Here is a 22366-nt window from a genome sequence, read left to right as displayed (position 1 = left end):
TTGCCCATGGTGCAGCTCACGCACACTCATGTTCTGTGAGTGGCCAGGGCAGTCATCACTGACCCAGATCTTTTCCTGGGCCAGGAGGGCAGCCCCCCGCCCAGCCCTGTGGAGCAGAGTCGCTCATGCCTTCCACATGCTGAGAGCCCAGGACAACCTCTGCCCACAGCCCCTTCAACCCCCCTGCATCGCAGCTGTTCTTCAAGTCTCCGACCCCATCCTCCCTCCATTCCACTCATTTCTCAAGAACGACAGGCTCACATACCACACTGCTGAGAAGGAGAGGAATGCCAGAACGATCACAACCGCCACAGAGCCCAGGCCAGCGCCCACCATCTGCTGCAGCGTGAGCGACGAATCTGCGGGGCAGAACCACACGCTGAACCCACGGAGCAGGAAGCACGGGCCCTTCCAGGAGGCGCATGCCCACCTGTGCTCACTCCACTCTAGCCCAGGGCTTGGCCCCACTTAACAAACCACCCCAAGAATACCCAGAGTGTCTGTGCTCCCTGAAATGGCCCTGAGGATGCAGGGCTGTAGGAAAACACACTTTCGGGGTATTTCGGAAAAGGAAGTTTAATAAGGGGCCCCATTCATGTCACCAGGGATAAAACGGCTGCTCTAGCAGATGGTGCACGTACAGCATGCTGCTGCTCTCATTGGTGCTCTCTCCTCAGTTACCCTTGATAGATTTGTATAGGCAGTTTTCCTTTGCATTGAGGAGGAGGTCATTCTGACATCATTTGGATTTTTGGTCCAAAAATGAGAGTTAGTTCTAGGGGTCAAACACAGCAAGCAAATCCTCTCTGTTGGACAGAGTCATCTTCCATTTCCCTATACATACAATGGGTGGTACCTCCCGCTCTGCTCAGCAGGCTGCCATGAGGATAAAATAGGAAAATTGAGGTGAAAGCTCTTTGGAAGACATCATATGTTCTATCTGGGGTGTATCCCATGGCATCTCCAGGGAAATCCCTGGTTGTCAATTGCAAAATACCCATCTTTGGGTTGCACATTTGGGTCAAGTGACTGAATCAGAGCATCATGTGTTTCTAAACTAAAGGTCTTACTGTAATTTTCAAATACTTATTTAGTACTTACGATGTGCCAGACACTGTTCTAATGACCTCTCCTCACTACCCCAGTTGGTATTAGAATAATAGTGTCAGGTATTATAATAGTACCCAGTGTATTACTAGGTACAGACCAAGGCATGGAGTGGTTAAATAACTTGCCCACATCACCCAGCTAGAAAATGTCAGAGCCAGGATTCAAATCCAAGCTGTCAGGCTCCAGAGTCTTTGCTTGGACTACAGTCCCTTGTTTCCCCAGCACATGTCTGAATCCAGCTGTGTCTGCTGCAGAGCAGGTCACGCCCCCACCACCCAGAGCTGGGCTTGCAGGCCCAGAACTTTCCTGCACAGGCTCATGACGATGGGGCTTAGGGCGATAATAGCTCAGGTTTCTCTTTGGAAGAACAAAAGCCTGTGGGCAGTGGTGCCACCAGACATTGAGAACTTGGAGGCTGACTCTGCAAATATAGAATTAAAAATAAAAATACCACCAGGCCACAGAATAAGTATATGGAAGGGCAACCAAGTCTAAGTTTTGCCACATTATTTGTTACAGTTGTCACTGCTGGACACCAAATTATTTCATTTTTCTGTACCCTCCTTTTCCCGGTGCCCATGCATGTGCTTGGTCTGCCCCTTGGGTAATCCGGCACTGCCTTGGAAGGGCTGAAAACAGCAAAAACAAAGATCTGTCACTGTGAGGGAGGAAGGGCTTGAGAGGAATAACAGCAGTTCCTGGGCTTGAGACCCTCAACACATAGATAACAATTCCCTCGCAGGGAATGAGGCACATCTGAGAACAGCTCAAGCTACTTCACTTTTTCATCATCGAATGTGTACTGTCCAGTAGGGTAGCCATTAGCCACGAGGTGGCTATTTAAATCTAAATCTAAATTTAATTGCAATTAAAATTGAGTTTCTTAGTCATATTATTTCAAGAGCTCAACTTCAAGTACACATTTCAAGCACCCAGTCCCACATGTGGTTAGTAGCTATTAGACAGCACAGCCTTAAAATCTTCCCACCACTGCAGAAAGTTCTACTGACTGGCAATGCTCAGATCTCCACACCCAGGTGAAGAGCAGTTTGTACCTACAGGAGGCTCTCCAGGTAGCTGGCCCTCGCAAAAGCAGCCAGGGAATGCACCTCTTGCTACAGAGCCTGTAAAACCCATGACCTCAGCAAGGGTTGTCAAGAAACTTTCTAGAAAAACATAGCTTACATTGTTTGGCCACTTTTGGTGTCTGGCCTTGACATTTTAAGAAGCCGCATCATAAAATGGAAGGATGACCTGTGCCTGAGTTAGAAGTCAGTACAGAAAAGCAACAAGGGGAGGGACTTGAATGACCAGATGTGAAAACAGTGCAGTGTCAGCACAAGAATGAATACAATGGAATGAGACAGAAAGCCTGGAAGCAAACCCAAGCCTGTCACATAATTTCAAAGCTTGAACACTGGAGTCAGGTCGTCCAAATCTGTATCTGAACACCACCACTCACTAACTGGGTGATCTGGGCAATTTATGCAGCCATTTTGTGCCTCAGTTTCCCCATGGGAGGATGAAATAACAACATGGAAATGATAACAACAGTGCCTACTTTACAGGGTTATTGTGAGAAATAAATGAGTTCAGACATGTCAGGACTGCTCCTGGCTCACAGTAAGCAGCAGGCAAATATCAGCTATCGTTCGTTTTTGTTGTTACTGTTGTTTAGTTTCAAATCATGGGGGAAATTATACATTATTCACAACGAGTGCTGGGAAAACTGGCTAACCATTTAGAAAAAAGTTATTTTGCTCAGTAGAGTTTACACCATATACCTAAATAAAATCTAGATGGATTAAAGACTTAAATTGAAACCTGAAAGAACTAGAACAAAATGTAAGTAAATATTTATCTAATATTAAAGCAGGTAACATTTTTCTAAGCATATTTATTAATGCAGGAGCCTTAAGAGAATGAGAGCTCTAACATAAAGCATACATTTCTGCACACCAAAGCTACCATAAGCAAGGTTAAAAGGCAAAGGATAAACTGAGTAAAATATTTAGAATAATTAATAAGGGATTAACACATAGTATTACAAATTATTAAGGAAAAGACAAATACCTCAATAGCAAAATGAGCAAATTCTATGAAAAGTGAAGTCACATATAAAACATGGTTACAGATGACTGACTGATAAACCTTTGATCAACTTCTCTAATAAAAATGCAAATCAAAGAGATGCCATTTTTGTGCACTAAATTCACCAGGTATTGCGTGTGTGTGTGTGTGTGTGTGTGTGCACGCATGTGCGTGCCCCACACTTTTATTTTCTTTTAAATGATGATACAGCAGTGGACACAGTGGAAAGAAGCTGGAACTTTCCTGTACTGCTTGTTTCATCCAGTCTACCTGGTATTCCTCCCGATTTTGGTCATCAGTATTTTCTCTATATTTTTTTCCAGTATAGTTTCAACCTCTCTATATTTTTAATCACTGATTGATGAAAATGTTGAACTGAAGATGACTGTAGACCGTGACCCATGTCCTGCATACTCCTGGATTTGACATCACCTCATTAATAAGCAATCTTGGTGTAGTCATTCTGCTAGTTTCTAAGTTTACACACAACCCTCACTTTCCTGCACTGCCCATAGGGCATTGTTCAGTGTCAGCTGAAGACAAAATACATTATGCCTGCCATGTCTCCCTGACCCATCAGTGTTTCTGTGCGAGAAGAAAGCGAGCACTCTGACCTAATGTGCTCCGAGCTCCCACGCTCACTGCTCGGCACTGCTTCCACCAGGCAGACAGAGCCATCTCTTTGAAGGTCTTGCCTGGCCTTGACTGCAAGTTATCATCATCTACATTTTACAAAATCCAGCTTCCTTGTACAGAGTTCCACATTCTTTGCTCATTCTCAGTCTTCTTTTCTCTTTTTGATCAAAATTTCTCAAAGATCACTGGCAGTGGGTTATCCATCTCATATGCAAATTGTACGAACCTGCTAGAATATGCTTCAGCCAGGTCAGAAGACTTTAACTTAATAAAACAGTTCTTCTCTTGGTTTCAAATATGCCTTCACAAGCCAACAGGACAAAAATGAAGAGGCAGCTGAGGAACCCGTCTTTCTCTCGACCACCCTCCAGCAGACATCATTCACCACAAGCAGGGGGTCCACCTACTCCTTACTCTAGACCTAAGTATTGGACAGTCACCTTTATTAATTCCATACAACATGACCCAGGTTTTGGCTCCTGGCATGAGGCCTGCCGGCAGAACAGTTCCTCACTGTAGGTCTTCCTGGCTAGTTTGTCTGTGTCCTCTGTGAGAAGCCGAGTCAGTCCAATCAAGAGTGTTCACAGGGTACGGGCTTCTCTTCCCCCATTAATTCCTTACTGAGAAACTGACCGCTGGCCAATTTGAATTACATTGTTAGAGCTTTGCCATCGTCGGCTTACCCTCACACTTCTATGGTCTCATGCTATGAAATCATGCTTGTTTTTCTTCTGAATCACTTGTAGAATATTCTTTTAGAAACCCAAGTGTGTTATATCCAAGATTCTCAGTGACTCATTCTTGAAGAAAGTAAATCCTTAGGCTTAAACTCCACCATTCTCTTCAAGGTGGCTCCCTGAAGAGGGATGTGCTCAGGAGGAATGATAGGGCTTTTCTGGGCTTATCTTTAACACTCTCATTAATAGAAATATCATCACAGGTGCTGAAGGGCAAGTAAGAAAGGCCCCATTCCTGCTCTCAGACCTTGTGACAGCCTGAGGATTTCTCATGGCCATGAATACTTTTTCGTGAATTTATAAGAGCAGGGTCATTTTCCGAAAGCAACAATTCTACTCTCCAAAAGGTACAAATAATTAGCACTGTGACTTCTAATTAAATTTCTCTTTGCCATTCTAGGGTCTCCTCACTTGAATTCCTTACAGAGTAGGAGATGGCAAGAAGATCAAAATAAAACAATTTAGAGATAATTCTGATGAATCATCAACATTACTGAATTCATTTTCTCTTGCAGCTTAACAGTTTACCTTACACTCAGCAGCTAGCACCCACTTCTTAGCTCACAGGTCCGTGGGTCAGAAGTTCACACACTGACTGAGTCACAAGGCCGAAATCCAGGTGGCTTTCCCCTCTGGAGGCTCTGAGAGAAGAATTTGCTTCCAAGATCATTCAGGTCATGGGCTAAATTCAGTTCCTTGCAGTTGTAGGATTGAGGTCCCCATATTCTTCCTGGCTGAAAGCTAAGGGCCACTCAGCTCATCCAGGCAACCCACATTCCTGCCATGGGGTTCCCTCCTTCAAAGCCAGCAGGAGAAACCCTTATGTCAAATCCAGCTCTCATTTTGAATCTCTAATTTCCCCTGTCTCTGATCTCTAGACCTAGATTTAAAGAGCTCACGTGAAGGTCAGGTCCATCTGGATAATCTCCCTATTTGGGACCTTAATTACATCTTCAAATCCTTTCACAGCAACACCTAGAATAGCCTTTGAATGAATGAGAGTCAGTGGGTGTATGGCAGGGGCCACTTAGGATTCTGCCTACCACAATTATGAAGGCTTAAAATAAGTGGGTGTGTTTATGTACATTTGTGTGTATATATATATATACTTGCATAGCATATACAACCATATGCCTATTTGCTAGACTTTTATCTTGATGTAAATCTTCTCTGGCTTATTTAATAAGTATTGTGCTTACTAGGCTTCATTTTTTCATCAGACTACACTACTGGTTTCCTGGTAATCATTCAACCCAATTCAATAAATTCTGATTAAGTACCTACTGTGTGCTGGGCACTGCTGCAGCTCTTCAAATGCCCTCCCCTCAAGGGTATGAAATCTAGTAAGAAAAGACAAGTGCACCAGTTGATGTGAATTATAGCAAAATGGCTAAAGAGAGGGAGAGGGAGAGAGAGAGATCCCGTCCCCTTGAGGAAATACAAAAAGGTTCAGGAGGGAGATTTTAGTTTAATCTTGAAGAACAGGTGGGAGTGTAATAAGCAGAGAGTACAGGAAGGTTATAGGGCAGTCCAGGGGGAAGTACGCAAGTATTCGTATGAGCAAAGATGTTAAGGAGGGTAAGTGAGCGCCATACCGGAGAAGAGGCGGCACATCAGTTTAAATGGAGAAGACAGAGAAATGCAGTTAGAAAGGAGCAGGCCGTGGAAACCAGACTGAAGAGTAGTGCAGGACAAGGGAAGAACTGTCGGAGGGAATAATAAAATCAGTGCTGCAGTTTAGAAATAGGAGTCAGGTGGCAGCGTGTAGACTGGTGTGAGAAAAGGAAACCTTGCACTTGGGAAGGGAGATGAGAAAGGAGGCTCTGCCCATCACTCTGCTACTGACATAAAGGCCTGTGGTCAGGGAGCAGACAAAGAAATGAAAATCAGAGCGGCATGCCCGACGTGTAAGATGTGGGTTGAAAGAGAGAGCGAGTAGTCAGTAATGACTCAGAGGTTTCATGCCTGTGACTGAAGGATGTTCCCAGATCACGGTTTATCCTTGTCTTACATACAACAAATGGCCTTTTGCTCTGTGATGCGGGCCAGCACAGACTCCTAGTGCTCTGTGGCTGGAAGGCATCTTAGAGCCTCGGAAAGAGGCAGCTGAGAACCAGCCAAGTTAAATACAATTTCAAAGACACCCAGCTGATTAGTAGCAGGACTCTGACAAAGAAGCCCAGGTCTCTGCATTCCCCATCAGAACTTAAGCAGAGGAGTGGTTTTCTATTATCTCCAGTGCCTCTCCAATATTTGAATTCAGAGGTTCAAACTCTCTTTCAATAGTGGTTCTTACACTGAGAGGAGATGGAAGGCAGTGCCAGAAGCCACTTAGTTATTTCCAAACCAACTCCTTCCCATTAATCACTGTGGCATGACTGCACCAGGTCCTTGGCCATTTCTTCGACCCCATTTGAGCGTTTGCTAATCATAACAAATAGCTGCTGAAGGCAGTGGATTCTGGAAGCTATTATTTCTGTGCCTGCCCAGGATGCTTACACATCTCCATTCTACTGATAAAAGCACTTCGTTTCCATATATGGGAACTCCATTCCCATCCTTAAAGCTTTAGGGAATGGATTGGCAGAAACATTTCCAAATGTTGGACTATGTGGTCACTTCATGTGGCCTTCATTAAACTCCAGGAAAGGTATCTTAGCCTACCGGCACGCAGAGATTAACAGCACACATCTCTGTTAAGAGAGACCCTTATTTATCATGCCAAGTGAAATAAGTCAGACAAAGACAAATACTATATGATTTCACTTATATGTGGTATCTAAAAAAACTGAACTCATACACAGAGAGGGTAGCATGGTGGGTGGTTACAGGGGCTGTGGGACGGAGGAAATTGGGAGATGTTGGTCAGAGGGTACAAACTTCTAGTTATAAGTTTGTTAGTTCTGGGGATCAAATGTACAACATGGTGACTAGAATTAACAATATTGTATTAGAAACTTGAAAGTCACTAGGAGAGTTAAATGTCCTCACCCTCCAAAAAATATACATATACATACATACATATGTGTGTGTGTCTGTGTGTGTGTAAGGTAATTATGTGAGGTGATGTAGGTGTGGTTTTTTTTAAATTTTTTAAATTGAAGTACAGTTGACATGTGATATACTAGTTTCAAGTGTACAAAATAGTGATTTGACAATTATGTACATTACTAAATGTTCACCACAGTAAATGTAGTTACGATCTGTCACCATATAAAGTTATTACAGTATTACTAACTATATTCCCTATGTTGTACTTTTTACCCCAGTGACTTGCTTATTTTATCACTGGAGGTTTAAATCCAGTTTATTTCAGTTTATTATTTTATAAGGTTTAAATCTTAATCTCCTCCACCTATGTCACCCATTTTCCCATCCTCCTCCCCTCTGACAACTACTGGTTTATTTACGGTGTTTGTCTTTCTCTGACTTATTTCACTTGGCATCGTGCGCCCTAGGTCCATCTGCGCTGTCACGAATGACAGCTTAGGTGAAGTAGATGGAGGATTTAACTAACCTTTTAGTAGTAATCATTTTGCAATATATACACATATCAAATCACCGCGCTGTATTCCTGAAACTCACACGATGTTACATGTAAGTTCTATCTCAGTAAAGCCCTCACTGCCTGGGGACTGCAATCCAAGGTGGTTGATGGTCAGTAATGAACCTGCCCAGGTGAAAAACCAAGTCTTCTACCCTTCGAAGTTAGTGTGAATGGAGATGAGAACACGGGAAATAAGATCAGGGGGTAAGCAGACAAATGAAGGAAGCTTAACGCTCCAGTCCCTCCCAACCATTTCCTAAGGACCCTCCTCACATCCAGGGTGACAAACCCCCACTGCAAAGCACCATCCTCGGGGATCCTCCTGGAAGTGGGGTTATGTGGGTGCTTCCTCACCGCCCTGGCCTATTGTTTATGCTGCTCTGAGGTAGGAAGAGACAGGATGTAAGGGGTTAATGATGCTCTGGGCTAACAGCAGAATTCCTCAGGCTGTTGCTAGGATTCAGAAACCACAAGGAAAAGTCCAGATTCAAAGGTCATAAACTTTACAAGATTTCTGGTATTAAGCTACAAACTAATGGAATTCCTGGGACTCAAATCCACTGTCTGGCTGCCTGTTGGTTTAAAGAAATGTACTGCCAGGGAAATCCCAAACTGGGCAAACAAGGGCCTGTGATTGCTCAGTCCCGAAGGCAGTCCTGCAGGCTGGCTAAGTCCCTCTGTGAAGCAGAGGCTTAGACTTTCTGACCCTCAGCAGAGCTCCTCCCGCTGCATTTCTTAGGTATGGCTTGGAAGGAAGTCGACAGGGGCACTCTGCCATCAGACAGACCCAGGAGAAGTCCCAGGCAGCCCCAGCGGCTGAGCCAATAACCGCTTGGCCACCATAGGGGATGCCTGCCTTCCCCATCCGGCTCTGCGGGCCCCTGATCCCTGCGCAGGACTCGGCCTTTTCCTTCTTCTGCATGAAAGTACTTATGGTGATTATTCAGTTTTCCCTTGCCTATTACACACTGTAGTGTGAGAATGTTTCAACTTGCTATTTGGCTACAGATTTTTAAACGGATCATGAGAAGCACAGCTTGGATTTGATCAAGAGGAACAGACCAAACCCAGGAATCCTGGTCCAGTGGATGGGAGCCATGAAAGACCCACCTTTGAGTCGTGCTCCAACTTGGGTTGTATAGAGGACAGTCCCACTTTCTTAATGGAGAGTGTTTTCCTTAATAGTGTACGTGTTATGTGTGTATACACACTAAGTAGCCAAATGGTTGGAAGCAGTGAACTAAGGTAGCTCTCTGCTTTGGTCTGCCAACATATTTTCCAAACCTCTTCTGGACAGGGATTACATCCACTTCTCAAAACAGCCCTGGTGGGGTCATCTCTCAGATTGATCTGCCCCCACCAGCTGTACAAGCAAGCTCAAAACCCAAGCTTGGTCATTCTCATAGTGCCCTAGAATGGGGACCAGTCACCCAACAGATAGTCACTGAACCTGGGAGAAAAGACTCTTCCTGAATTGAAAAATGCTCTGTTCCTCTTAGGTGCTAAGCTGGGGCAGCAGGTGCCCATCCATCCCCACCACATGGCTTATAGTAGAGAAAATGAGGCCAACTCATACTGAGAAACAGAGAGCAGAGACAGGAGAAAGATAAACAGAGAGTCCCACTCAGGCAGTCGTGTCCCCAGTCCCGGTTCCTGGAGTCCTTGGGCTGCTGCCCTAGCTCTGAGTCCTTACACTCTCCACCCCCACCCTTCTTAGCTGCGGTTTTCTGCTTAACCTAATACGAGTCAGGCTTTTGTCATCTGTAACAATTTGAAAATAAATCTTGTTAACAGAAACTTGATGCAGATTGAACAGAGAAGTGGGGACAGCATTCTTAAGCAGAAAATGGTTTTACCTTTCACCTGAGCCCAAACTGCACACGTGCTTCTTCTCACCTAGAAAGGAAAACACATCAACATTTAACCAGGCGGCACATGACATCAGTGTTTATAAATAATACACTTTAGCTCTCCAAGTTTCATGGTTTTCTCTCTTAATTTGGACTAGAAGGTTTTTAAATTCTCATCTTGCTCTAACATCTTACGATTTAGTCATGTGATCACCAAGAGTTCAAGGGACTGGCATGGGTAGGGACAGAAATGGCTGTAGGGATTAATTTTATATCCTCCCAATAGATCTTAGAAAGCACACACCAAGGGAAAACAATAAGAATGGCAATAAGTTTCATTCCCCTTGCCAGCTCTGAGCAAGTTGGCTTTGACTGCCTGGAGAACTATGCTCAAAAAGATTTCAAAGTCACGTCCAGATTCAGCAAGACAGTCATGCATGTTATAGGCAAGACTATGAGAAGTCCTAGCACATAATAACACTTCACTTATCTAGATGGTCCTTACCTGGCAACCTCAGTTGCCCAAAATGTAGCTAAGAACCAGGAAAAGAACATAAAGAACATGTATGAAAGCTCAACGATGGTAGAAGAGACCCACAAACTCACTGGAATAAAATACCTTCTCTCCCCCACTGCGATTACATTCATATCTGTCTGTTAGGAATGCTAGGATTACTGTCCATGGCAAAATATTCCTCAGAAGAAACCAAATAGCAGGGGTTAGCGAAAGAGCCCTTCAATTTCAATATAAGATTTTTGTCCAGTGACAACCCTGGACATTCTGGGTTTTGTCTTATTAAAAATTGAAAAAAAATATTCACACTGAAAAATCCTATAAAAGCTTAAAATGGCCATAAGGTTTTGAATGTGGCTAAATTTTACACTGATGCTAAAAGCATCAGGTGCATCTAATGGAAAATAATATGCAAGAATAACTAGTGAAGGACATATTCCAAGACATTGGAGAGGAAGAGGGACCTCAAATAACAAGGTCAGTACTAGGGAACTGAGTGTGTTAAAGGACAGAAATTGGCAGAGCCACGTGAAGAAAGGAGCTCATTAAAATGCAGGGCCTTGGTCAGATTAGCATTTTATAAAACTCATTCTCACAGAAGTATGGAACAAGATGAGAGGCAGAACAAGAGACAGGAAGATGAGTTAGAAAATTAATGTTCAGACACAAGATGTAAAAGGCTAAAAATGCTAACAAAGAAGGAGAGGAAAGGCCTTTTTTAAACAGCATTAAGGTGATAGAACTGAAACAGTATGATGATTGAACTAGACAAAGAGAAAAAGAGAGGAGACAAGAATTATTCCTAGATTTCTGTCTTAGCAACTAGGAGCATGGTGATGCTATTTAATGGGACAGATACACAGAAGGAAAAACTAAATTGGGGAACTGGAAAACTGACACTTTCTGATTTCTGATTTTACTACAAAGCTACAGTAATCAAAACAGTGTGGTACTGGCATAAAGGCAGACATACAGACCAATGGCATAGAGTCCAGAAATAAACTCTTGTTTATACGTCAAGTGATTTTTTACAAGAGTGCAAAGACCATTCAATGGGGAAAGGCCATCTTTTCAACAAATGGTACTAGGAAAAGTGGATATCCACATGCACAAGAATGAAGTGGGGCCCTTAACACCATACAAAAATTAACTAAAAATGGATTAAACCTAAAACTCTTGGAAGAAATCATAGAGAAAAAGCTTACAGAAATTGGAAGTATTTGGCAGTAATTTCTTGGGTATGACAGCAAAGGCAAGGCAACAAAAGAAAAAATAGACAAATTGGACTTTGTCAAATTTGAGAACTTTTGCACATCAATGGATACTATCAACAGAGCAAAAGGGCAACTCACAGGATGGGAGAAAATATTTGCACATCACACCTCTCCTAAGGGATTAATATCCAGAATAGATAGGGAACGCCTAAAACTCAACAAAGAAATAAACAATTCAATTTGAGATGGCCAAAGGACTTGAATACCCATTTCTCCAGAGAGGACAGACAAATTGTCAAAAGCACATGAAAAGATGCTCAACGCGACTAATTGTTAGAGAAATGCAAACCAAAACTATGGTGGGATTCCACCTCACCTCCATCAGGATGGCTATTATCAAAACAGAAAATAGTAGGCATGGGGGAGGGTGTGGAGAAAACAGGACCCTGTGCACTGTTGGTGAGACTATAATATGGTACAGCAGCTGTGGAAAATAGGATGGCAGTTCTTCAAAAGAAAATTAAAAATAGAATTAGCATATGATCCAACAACTCTACTTCTGAGTTTACACCCAAAAGAATTGAAAGCAGGGACTTAAAGAGGTGTTTGTACACCCATGTACACATGCTACAACGTGGATGGACCTTGGGGACATTCTGCTAAGTGAGAGCAGCCAGTCACAAATAGACACACACTGTGTGATTCCACTTCCATAGGAGGTACCCATCACAGTCAAGTTCATAGAGACAGAAAGCAGAAGGGTAGTGCCAGCATTTAGTGGGGCAGGGAGGAGGAATGGGAGTTATTCTTTAATGGGTAGAGAATTTCAGTTTTGCAAGATGGAAAGAGTTCTAGAGATTAGCTGCACACCAATGTAAATGTACTTAACACTACTAAAATGTAACGCTCAAAAGTTGTTAAGAAGGGAAATCTTATGTGTATTTTACCATAAATAAAAATAAATATTGAAAAAATAAATCACTACTAAATGTTCTGGAATTAGATGGTGCTTATGGCTATACAACCTTGTGAATATACTAAAAATGACTAAATTGAATTCACTACTGATTTTAATAGGACTGTAACACTAATGTATTTGGAGCCCATAGGGGAAGTAACTGCAACTCAAATCCACAAGTCCAGATATAAATTCATTCAAAGCCCCTGCATCTCCTTTAGATCCCAAAGAATAAGCTCATGTTCTGCTAAGCTGCATAACAAAGGAGTATCAATGACATCACAGGAAAGTTTCCCATAAGCTGGAATTCATATCCTAACCTCCCACTTCATTCCCTCTATTATTCTGCAAAGTCCCTATGTTGAACTTTGTGATAAGAGGTAAGACCTTTGGGAGGTAATTAGATTGAGAGGAGGTAATGGGGGTGGGATTGGTGTCCATAGAGGATGAGCAAGCTTGATCTGAGCCCACTCACTCTGCACCATGTGAGGGCAGCAGCTGTCTGCAAGCCGGGAAGGGGCCTCGCTGGGGAACCAAATCAGCTGGCACCTTGATCTTGGACATCCCTGTCTCCAGACCTGTGAGAAGTGAATTTCTGTTGTTTAAGCCCCCAAGTCTTCATTATGGCAGCCCAAACGTTACAGTACACCCTCCCAGACCAAAGTCTCAATCTGGGACAGCAGCTCTCTCAGCGATCTCTAAACTATATGCGTATTGCACTGCCAGTGCTATGTCTATGGCTAGAAACACCAAGTCAGGAGCTCCAGGTAATTTTCTAGCAAGAAGGCACTGTTAGGTCATAAATACCTTTTGAATAAGTTCAGGGCAATATGTCCTGGGCCTTAGCCTTCCAATTCTTAATTCCTGTGTTATTGTCACAAAACACTATAAGAACTCTATGCTACTTGGACATATTCTAAAAGTAAATGTTTGTTTGATATCAAGCATGAGAATGGCACATGAGACTCATGCCCTCTACAGAATTTAAGAGTATCTCAGTTTTACATCTTACACTCAAGATGGCCCAAATTCATTAGTCAAGAGATGTTTCTATTAATATTTTTCTAGTTTCCATTGTCGACATCTATGAATTTACAATAAACTTTGGGTTTCTCCTGGCCAACTATCACAAAGTTTCTTCCAGACAGTTGTCCACCCCTGACTGATTGACCCAGCTCTTGCTGTTCTGCTTGTCCAGCTCGTTATATGTATTCACTATGTAATGAATATATAGTTCCATGTCTCTTGAAAGAACCACCGCTGGAAGAACATAACTTTTCTAAAGACAAGAAGAGGAATATGGCCTATGCAATAGCCAAGGAAGTCATGGAAGCAGAAAATAGAGCAGGGCTGGGCCTCATCTGCCCCTCCCTCTTGCTCCCGGGAGAATGAAGGGAGGCAGCAGCCTGGCAGGAGCACAGGGATCTAGATGTTCCTCTCCAACTCAGGCTTCAGCAGCGCAATAGGATGAGGGTGTATGTGAAGCTTAAGAGGAAGAACCAAAACTAGGTCACTCTAAACACAGATCCCAACACGTCCTCCAGGAAGTTCAGAATATCAGCCTCCATCAAGGATTCACCTGCCCGTACTTCATAAAGGCAAAGGATTCAACATATTCATATGGTTATTACATGTAGTATCCATTTCCAACACTGGAAAAACAAAAGTCCAGACATTTAAATTTCATGGGAAGAAGAAAACACACTATTCACAAGAGTTTTTAAAAAATATACCTGATTCCATTCACTTGTCACTCGTAAGATAATGCAGTAATCATTCCCTGTTTTCAAGGGTGCATTATAATATCTCCCATAGTACAGCCTGTCTCCGATAGATATCTCCATATCATCTGGAACATCTCTGACCAGTAGTTCTGCAGTCACGTATCCATCAGCATCAGAAGTGTTGCTGAAGAATGAGGTGGCCCCTTCAGAGTCACAAGCAAATGTGCTTTGGAGAGCCAGGGGAAGTACTAACACCTGATAAGAACTGGAAGGAAAAAAAAAAGAAAATGTCTATCAGACCCTTGCTTGAGGGATTCATTCATTCATTTATTCATATTTATTGGGCACCTGCTGTAAGATAAACATTTTTCTAGGCACTGGAAATACAACACCGCACAAGAAAAGTCCTTGCCCTTGTGTGATTTACAGTCTAACAGCTCCGACACTCATGGGATTCCAGAGTGAACCGACAGTGTTAATGCCAGATGACCCTGGGTAAGGGATCATTTCAAGTTCCAGCTGCAGACAGATGCCAAGTAAATCCTCTTTAGCTGGGAGAAGTTGTCACATGAATTGCTGCCTGGAGCACACATGTCATAAAGTTGATCTAATGGGTGATTTTCATGTGAGCAAACAAAGCCTGGCTATAGAAAGGGTTTGGCAGTCACATGGAGGCCGACCTCCCACCAGAGTTAATGCACAAAGTCTGCAAAAAGGCTCCAGTCACATGGTAACCTAAAACAAAACTCATGTGATTTAAATGCCCTGCAGCTCACAGACTGATACCAAAGTTGATGCGAAAAAAAAAAAATGAGAAGCAGAGTGCAAGGTCACCATGAGTTAGTCTAGTCTAACACTATCATGAAACAGCCAGGAAGGTGAAACATCCTATGTACATTATGAAACTGTTCCCTAAATGTGGACATAGAAACACACTAGCAATCAGGTGTCATTTGTCATGTGTTTTATTATTATTGATCCCACCAAATAGAAAGGCTGCCAGTGAAAGAAGGTGTAAGAAGAAAATGCCCTGAAAATGAATCACACCTTCTTTTTGATTCCCATCTACCCAGTACTGACCTCCTGCCTCTAGTAAGTGTCTGGCATCAGCCTTCCCTATCAGGCTTGACAGCAGGGATCTGAACGACTGACCCTTGTATCCTTGCAAATCCTTACACAGTTCTTTGGCTATGCTTGACTCCCCACTATTGTTTCTTGAGTTGAAATTTCAGTATTTCATTGAAGAGGAAAAACATGCATGAACACCAAATATGACTAGGGTAATTTCCAAAACTCATTAGGCCACATAATTTTTTTTTTTTTTAACCAGTAAATATACCCTTTCTGCCCCACATTCCTAATGCCCTATCTCCTGCTTCCTGAGTCACTGGGTTAAGAAAAGGGAGCCTCGAACCATGGTAGGTGTTGGATTTGGAAAGCCTCCATCCCAAATATCCTAGGTGTCTTCAGGGCCCTGATTTCCACAAACTCTGGGTTCACTTTCAGCAAAGAGCCTTCTACAAAAGGTACATAACTTACTGCGAGGCAATGAGTTACCACCACCATCACACACCGAACATTTGCCAAGCATCGACTGCCTCAGCCCGTGTAACGGCAAACTTCCCTGGGGACTTGAAGGCATCCCCATCAATCATGGCCACAGGTGAGAAAGGTGATGTTTCAGCAGCTCCGTGCTGCCCATAAGCACATCTTCAAGTCCCTCTCATCTTTCCATGTCAGTGGTGGTGCTCAGATGCACACTCAAGGCTCACCTGGTTCTGTACATTGCCCACCAGAGGCACCATTCGTGGGGTGTAAAGCGGTCTCCCCAGTTAGCATCATCATAATCACCCAAGTTGCTTGATAATTTTACACATTCCCAGCCTCCATCCCAGACCTTCTGAACTCCAATAGATCTGTAATGCTGAAAAAGCACCCCAGGTGATTCCTATAACCTGGTAAATGCGGAAGACAGTGGCATTAGGAAAGCCCAGGAACAGGCTGCATCATCTGCCAAGATCACCAGGCTACAGAAGGGAGCCTCAGTCCCAGAGCCCCGCTCCACCATGTGCCCCACACCACGACCCCCCAACAATGCACAAAGCTGGCTCAGGCCCCCCCCTCTACCACTCACTGGCAAGGCTGCTACCCCCAGCTCAAGCCAGGTGGCCAGGCTAAGGAAAAACCACTCCACTTGCCTGCTGGCAATTAGCCCTGATGATGTCAGGGAAGCAGTTGTGGCTGTTTGGAGCATGACTATTCTGGAAGGACTTCTCACCTCTTTCCCACCACTGCCCTCCCTTGAATGACTCACAGCTCTCTACTTCCTGTTTGGGAGGCATATAGCCACGAGGGTACAGTCATTTATTTGGCTTTTCTATTTGCCTTGTATAATTATTTGGCCTAAATATCACATTTGCTCCTGCAAATTCTTTCAGGCAGTGATATCTGTTCTCCTTATAGCAACAGAACTACAGTGCCTTCCAGTAGCTTGTCAGGAATGAAGAAACAGAACAATTTGGGCAATATTCATCCCTGGAAAGACCTTTGAGCATTTACTGAACTTTAACTAATGGAAAGACAGGAAAAGCCTCAGTGTTATTATAAAGGGACACACAGATAGTATCTCCAGACTTTTTAAAATAATTTTACAACATCTCATCATCTCTTTTCACCTTGACTGTCCTGAGGGTCTTGAGACTGACGGGTCAGGAGAGACATAAGGCCAAGTAGGTCACACAAGGACAGCAAGGCTATTCCCAGCCTGATTTATTCCCGTGAGCAACTTGCTTACCTCTCCAGGCAAACCTTAATCTTACTCTCTGAAAAAAGGGAATAATTCTGCTTTCCTAATCCAACCATGACCTACATAAATAAAATGCTTAATTGAACACAGTGTAGTCCATGAATCACAGAGAAGACAAGTAGTGATTTTACAGCATCTTACTATGCTCATGGACAGTGTAGCCATGAAGGACTACACTGTGTTCAATTAAGCATTTTATTTATGTGAATTATTCCTAATACTATCTGGAATCCTAGAAGCTGACATCAACTATGCAGTGTCTTGCCCATAACTTAGTATCTGAATGAATTAAAAGAATTATCCAAATGATCCTTTCAGACAGCACTACACATACCTCAAGATCATCATTAAATCAAGGGAAATACATTCCGTCTGTAATAAATGAAATGAGGCTCCTGACCCACCATCACTGACAGATGGAGATGGAGATGTGAGTGCAGAGGATCATGCCTGACATGTCACAGGCGCCCAGCCAATGCTCATCTCATGCCCAAACGGGTGGATTTCATTTCCTGAGCTAAACTGCCCAAATGCCCATCTCTGGTCCCTGACAAGTAAGCCTCTGTGTTTGGAAAGTTGCTGGTTTGAATTAAAGGCCCAGCCTGTGCCCAAGGAAACAAAAAGAGAGGCCCTGCCTGCTTCACACCCACTAGTCATGTGTAGCCACCTAAAGAAAAATCTCCTCAGTCAAACTAAAGTTTCCAAAACACCCCACAGGGATTCCTGAGAAGCCCTGGAACAGGGCCACTGCTGACCTGATAGGTCCATTTTCCTCTGTGGCTTTCCTCAGTCTCAGGCGTGGTAGGGGCCCTCCATTCACTGTGAAGAAGTCCACTTCCGGGAGGGGAGGCTCTGAAAACATGATGAAAGGAAAAGGGTATGATCAGAACAAGAAGCACAGACACAGTGGTCCTCGTGGGGCCATCAGAAGGCAAATTGTAATGGAAGAAGTGATGAACGTATTCTGACACGTGCTACAATAGGGATGAATCTTGAAAACATCAGGCTAAGTGAAATAAGCCAGTCAGAAAAGGACAAATATTGTATGATCTCACTTACATGAAATATCTAGAGCAGGCAAATTCATGAAGGCAGAACAGATTAGAGGCTGCTGAGGATGGAGCAGATGGGCAGAGAATAGGGGTTCACTGCTTAATGGTCAACAGTTTCTGCTTGAAGTGATGAAAAGGTTTTAGAAATAGGGGTGATGGTTTACAGCACTGTGAATGTCCTTAATGCCAATAAACTGTGTACTGAAAAATGGTACAATGGTACATTTTATGTTATCTATTTTTCCACAATTAAGACATTTTTAAAAAGGAAGGGATGCCCCCTCCTACACTGTTGGTGGGAATGTAAATTAGTTCAACCTTTGTGGGAAGCAGTATGGAGGTTCCTCAAAATGCTCAAAATAGAAATACCATTTGACCCAGGAATTCCACTCCTAGGAATTTACCCTAAGAATGCAGCAGCCCAGTTTGAAAAAGATAGATGCACCCCTATGTTTATCGCAGCACTATTTACAATAGCCAAGAAATGGAAGCAACCCAAGTGTCCATCAGTAGATGAATGGATAAAGAAGATGTGGTAAATATACACAATGGAATATTATTCAGCCATAAGAAGAAAACAAATCCTACCATTTGCAACAACATGGAAGGAGCTAGAGGGTATTATGCTCAGTGAAATAAGCCAGGCAGAGAAAGACAAGTACCAAATGATTTCACTCATATGTGGAGTATAAGAACAAAGAAAAACGGAAGGAACAAAACAGCAGCAGAATCACAGAACTCACGAATGGACTACCAGTTACCAAAGGGAAAGGGACTGGGGAGGATGGGTGGGAAGGGAGGGATAAGGGCGGGGAAAAAGAAAGGGGGCATTACGATTAGCATGTATAATCTGGGGGCAGTACAGGGTGGGCTGTGCAACACAGAGAAGACAAGTAGTGATTTTACAGCATCTTACTATGCTCATGGACAGTGACTGTGAAGGGGCACGTGGGGGGGACTTGGTGAAGGGGGGAGCCTAGTAAACATAATGTTCTTCATGTAATTGTAGATTAATGATACCAAAATTAAAAAAAAAAAAAGGAAGGGATGCCCGAGTACTGACAGAGGGTGGGCATTACAGTTAACTTGGCAGAGGGGTGTGCCTATTTGGTGGGAAAGACCAGAATATCAGCATTCTAGATCCTTTATATTTAGAGCCCTCTGTCCTTACTTTGCTCTCCCAAGAAAACGGATTTCCCAAATAGATTTTCCACTGGGAGGAGAATACACTTCCTGGCCAACACCAGCATTCGAATACCTAACTGGTAGTTAATGTTCACATTATAAACATCCCAGTTGCCATTCTGCCTTGTGGGTAACACAGCTTAGATGTGTTCGGCATGAACCAAACGCACAGCGTGTGTCCTGTGTGTGCCTCATCTCCCTTTCTCAGCAACACTATCAGGTGGAGGAGATTTATAGAAGGAGGGAGGAGGAGAGGAGAAAGAACAAAATATGGGTGTCCCCCAGTCCTGGCCCTAAACCCTGCCACCGTGAAATTAAGTATGAGATAGCCAAAACAGCCATTCAAAACTCTTTACCCAATTGGGAAATAGCTCTGCGGTAGAAATTCTCAACCCAACTTAGACCTTCCTGGTTTTTAAAGTTCTGTCAAATGATTGGTTTCCACTGTGTTATTTATGTGAAACCATCATAAGATTGTATATCAATGACACTTAAATAAAAAAAGAATATATATATATATACACATATATGTGATTGGTTTCCAGAGGGGACAGGGGGCAGTGAGGCAGGCAAAATAGTTGAAGGGGATTAAGAGGCACCACCTTCCAGTTACAAAATACATAAGACACAGGGATGAAGTGTATGGCATAGGGAATACAGTCAGTAACATCGTAACAACTTTATATGGTGACAGACGGCAACTGGACTTCTATTTATATATAATTTCTATTTCATAATATATATAAATATCGAACCACTACATTGCACTCTTGAAACTAATACTATATTGTATGTCAATTATTCTGCAATAAAACAATTTTATTGAATATGTTATTCATACATTGCCATCCAACACACATTTATCAGCCACCTCTGTGCACTAGGCACCATGCGAGGCTGGGAGGGACAGCCATGGAAGATGTGGCTTCTGCTTTCCAGGAGCTCAGTGTCATAGGGGAGGCAGTTTTGTATACACGCAGTGCTCACAGCTATGATAAAGTTATACCCAGGGTGTTGTAGGTGTGCAGACCAAAGGCAGGGGGTGGAGCCCATCGAATGGAGAAACGGATATATGCAGGGGCAGGAGGGGAGAGGGGGGCAGAGACAGGAGTTCAGTGCAGATGAAAGGCTCAGTCCTTTCTGAACCAGGTGGGGCTGGCAATAAAATGAGAGGTGTGAATATAGGTCTGATCTGAGGACTTGGAAATAATGAGAAGTATTTAAAGATTCATAGTAGATATGTATTTTAGAAATACAATTTAGACAGCTGGGTGGAGGGTGAATTGGAAAAGAGCAGAAGTACAGTTTGTCCAAAATCTAGGTAGGAGGTTCCTGACATCGGCGGCTAGTGATGGCGCTGAGCATGGAGAAGGGACACTCAGGGATAGATGGACTAGAATGTGGGGGAAGATAAGGAGGGGAAAGGGATCTGAGCTTCGGTTTTGGCAACGGAGTCAGTGGTGATGTTATTCATCAAGGTCTGGAGGAGGAGAAGTTCAGAAGCAACTCACTTCAAGACAGGTCAGGTTTGAAGCACTTGTGAATTGTCCAGCTGGCAGTTAGAAATAAAGGTCCAGAGCTGAGCAACAAACTGTGGTGGTGACACGAAGTCAAGTCATCAGCAGGAGAGGCTGCAGTTGCCCAGGGGGACAGTGCAAATGCACCTGCAAAGAGACGAGGGCCCTGGCAGGCCCACCAAGGAACCCAGGCATCTAGCACCAGGTGGAGGGGTGAGCATCCCTGACAGCTTTTATTAACCCATGCTAAATCTAGAATTTCTTCCAAAGTCACCCAGATGTGGTCACATAGATTATGTTCTCCATAAACCTGTGGGATTTCCAGGGACACTAAGAGGTCACCTAGAACAGCCCCAGCTCACAGGCAAGGCCTCTCACAAAGGCGCTGATGGTCTGCGCTGTTTCCTAGAGGTGTCCAGAGATTCCAAAACGCAACACTCCGAGGCAGGCAATGCTAGGTTCCTGAGCGGGGCACGGCTATAGTCTGGAAAGTCCCACCAGGCCCCCCGGGGAATGTGCACTCCGGATGGAGACTTCCTGCACTCAGCCCCTCATGCAAGCATGGAAATGCCCCTCCACGTGTGATGCCTGATGTCACAGGAGAGTGGTTTTTATCACACATTTCCTGTTTCCAGCCAAGAGGGGATTCACTGTTCACTCTCGGCGTGAGGAACCTCCTTAGGCCCTTTCAATTATTCCTCTATTTGCTCTTCTCTGAGATTATTAATTCTAATTCCTCCCATCTCTTGACTAACCTTTGAAAATCACATTTCCCACCATCCTCAGTGACAGAGGCACACAGAGCTCACTCAGCTCGGAGCAGGCAGGTCTGCCCAAGGGCAGAGGGCCCTTTCCCAACCGGGTTTCCCTCTTGCAGGTTGGAATGTGCCACTGCCATGCAGTGGTTCCATCAGCATGTTGTCTTCTGCACTGTTTTCTGCTCTGCTTGCCTAAGGCCTTCCCTACCCCATATTTTAGGCAGTCTACTTTTTCTCTCTCATCTAAAAACCTGAACTTGATCAGACTGGTTTTTAGCCACATTCTGAAGTTAAATAACCTTAACTTTTAGCCATATTTTCCAGGGTGCTGTTACCTGTCCCCCAAACTGCTGTCCTTGGCCGATCTTCTCTCCTTTCCATCAGCCTCATTTACTGATTTAAACCAAATTAGACCCAAGGCAAGACATGGGCTGTGTCTGGGCCGGAGAATGCAGTGTTTCCAACCTGGGTACTTGAGAGAGGAGAGACCCAAAAGGGAGAGTCTCATCAACATTCCTAGGTGTTGACAATATCAATCCTCTGCTAGAAGCAAACAACAAAAGAATATATGGGAGCTGCCATGTGAGAGAACTTTGAAGAGTAAGAGAGAAGCAATGGAGAACTTGATCTGCAAAATATTAAATATATTATGAAATTACAATAATTG

At 43.6% G+C, this 22366-nt stretch overlaps 1 protein-coding gene across 12 annotated transcripts in view; it reads right to left on the bottom strand.

Moving 5' to 3' along the window:
• Positions 1–22366, bottom strand: part of SUSD1 (sushi domain containing 1) — a 163717-nt gene that overhangs the window by 54800 nt on the left and 86551 nt on the right. For 4 of the 12 annotated variants that reach the window (XR_012126747.1, XR_012126776.1, XM_073226163.1 and 1 more), the window contains 5 exons: positions 17943–18039; positions 14391–14646; positions 9978–10017; positions 5855–5914; positions 266–359 (listed from right to left, as the gene is read on the bottom strand). Coding sequence is in view for 9 of the 12 variants with exons in the window: in XM_073226163.1 (XP_073082264.1) it covers positions 266–359; positions 5855–5914; positions 9978–10017; positions 14391–14646; positions 17943–18039 (547 nt within the window). In the remaining 3 variants the exon portion in view is untranslated. The remainder of the gene's footprint in view (positions 1–265; positions 360–5854; positions 5915–9977; positions 10018–14390; positions 14647–17942; positions 18040–22366) is intronic. The other 8 variants (XM_073226186.1, XM_073226182.1, XM_037027339.2 and 5 more) reach the window with 4 other exon arrangements.

The sequence above is a fragment of the Manis javanica genome, chromosome 2 (assembly GCF_040802235.1).
Source record: "Manis javanica isolate MJ-LG chromosome 2, MJ_LKY, whole genome shotgun sequence".
Lineage (NCBI taxonomy): Eukaryota > Metazoa > Chordata > Mammalia > Pholidota > Manidae > Manis > Manis javanica.
The sequence above is the reverse complement of the archived record's forward strand: the minus strand, read 5'-3'. Positions and strand labels throughout refer to the sequence as shown.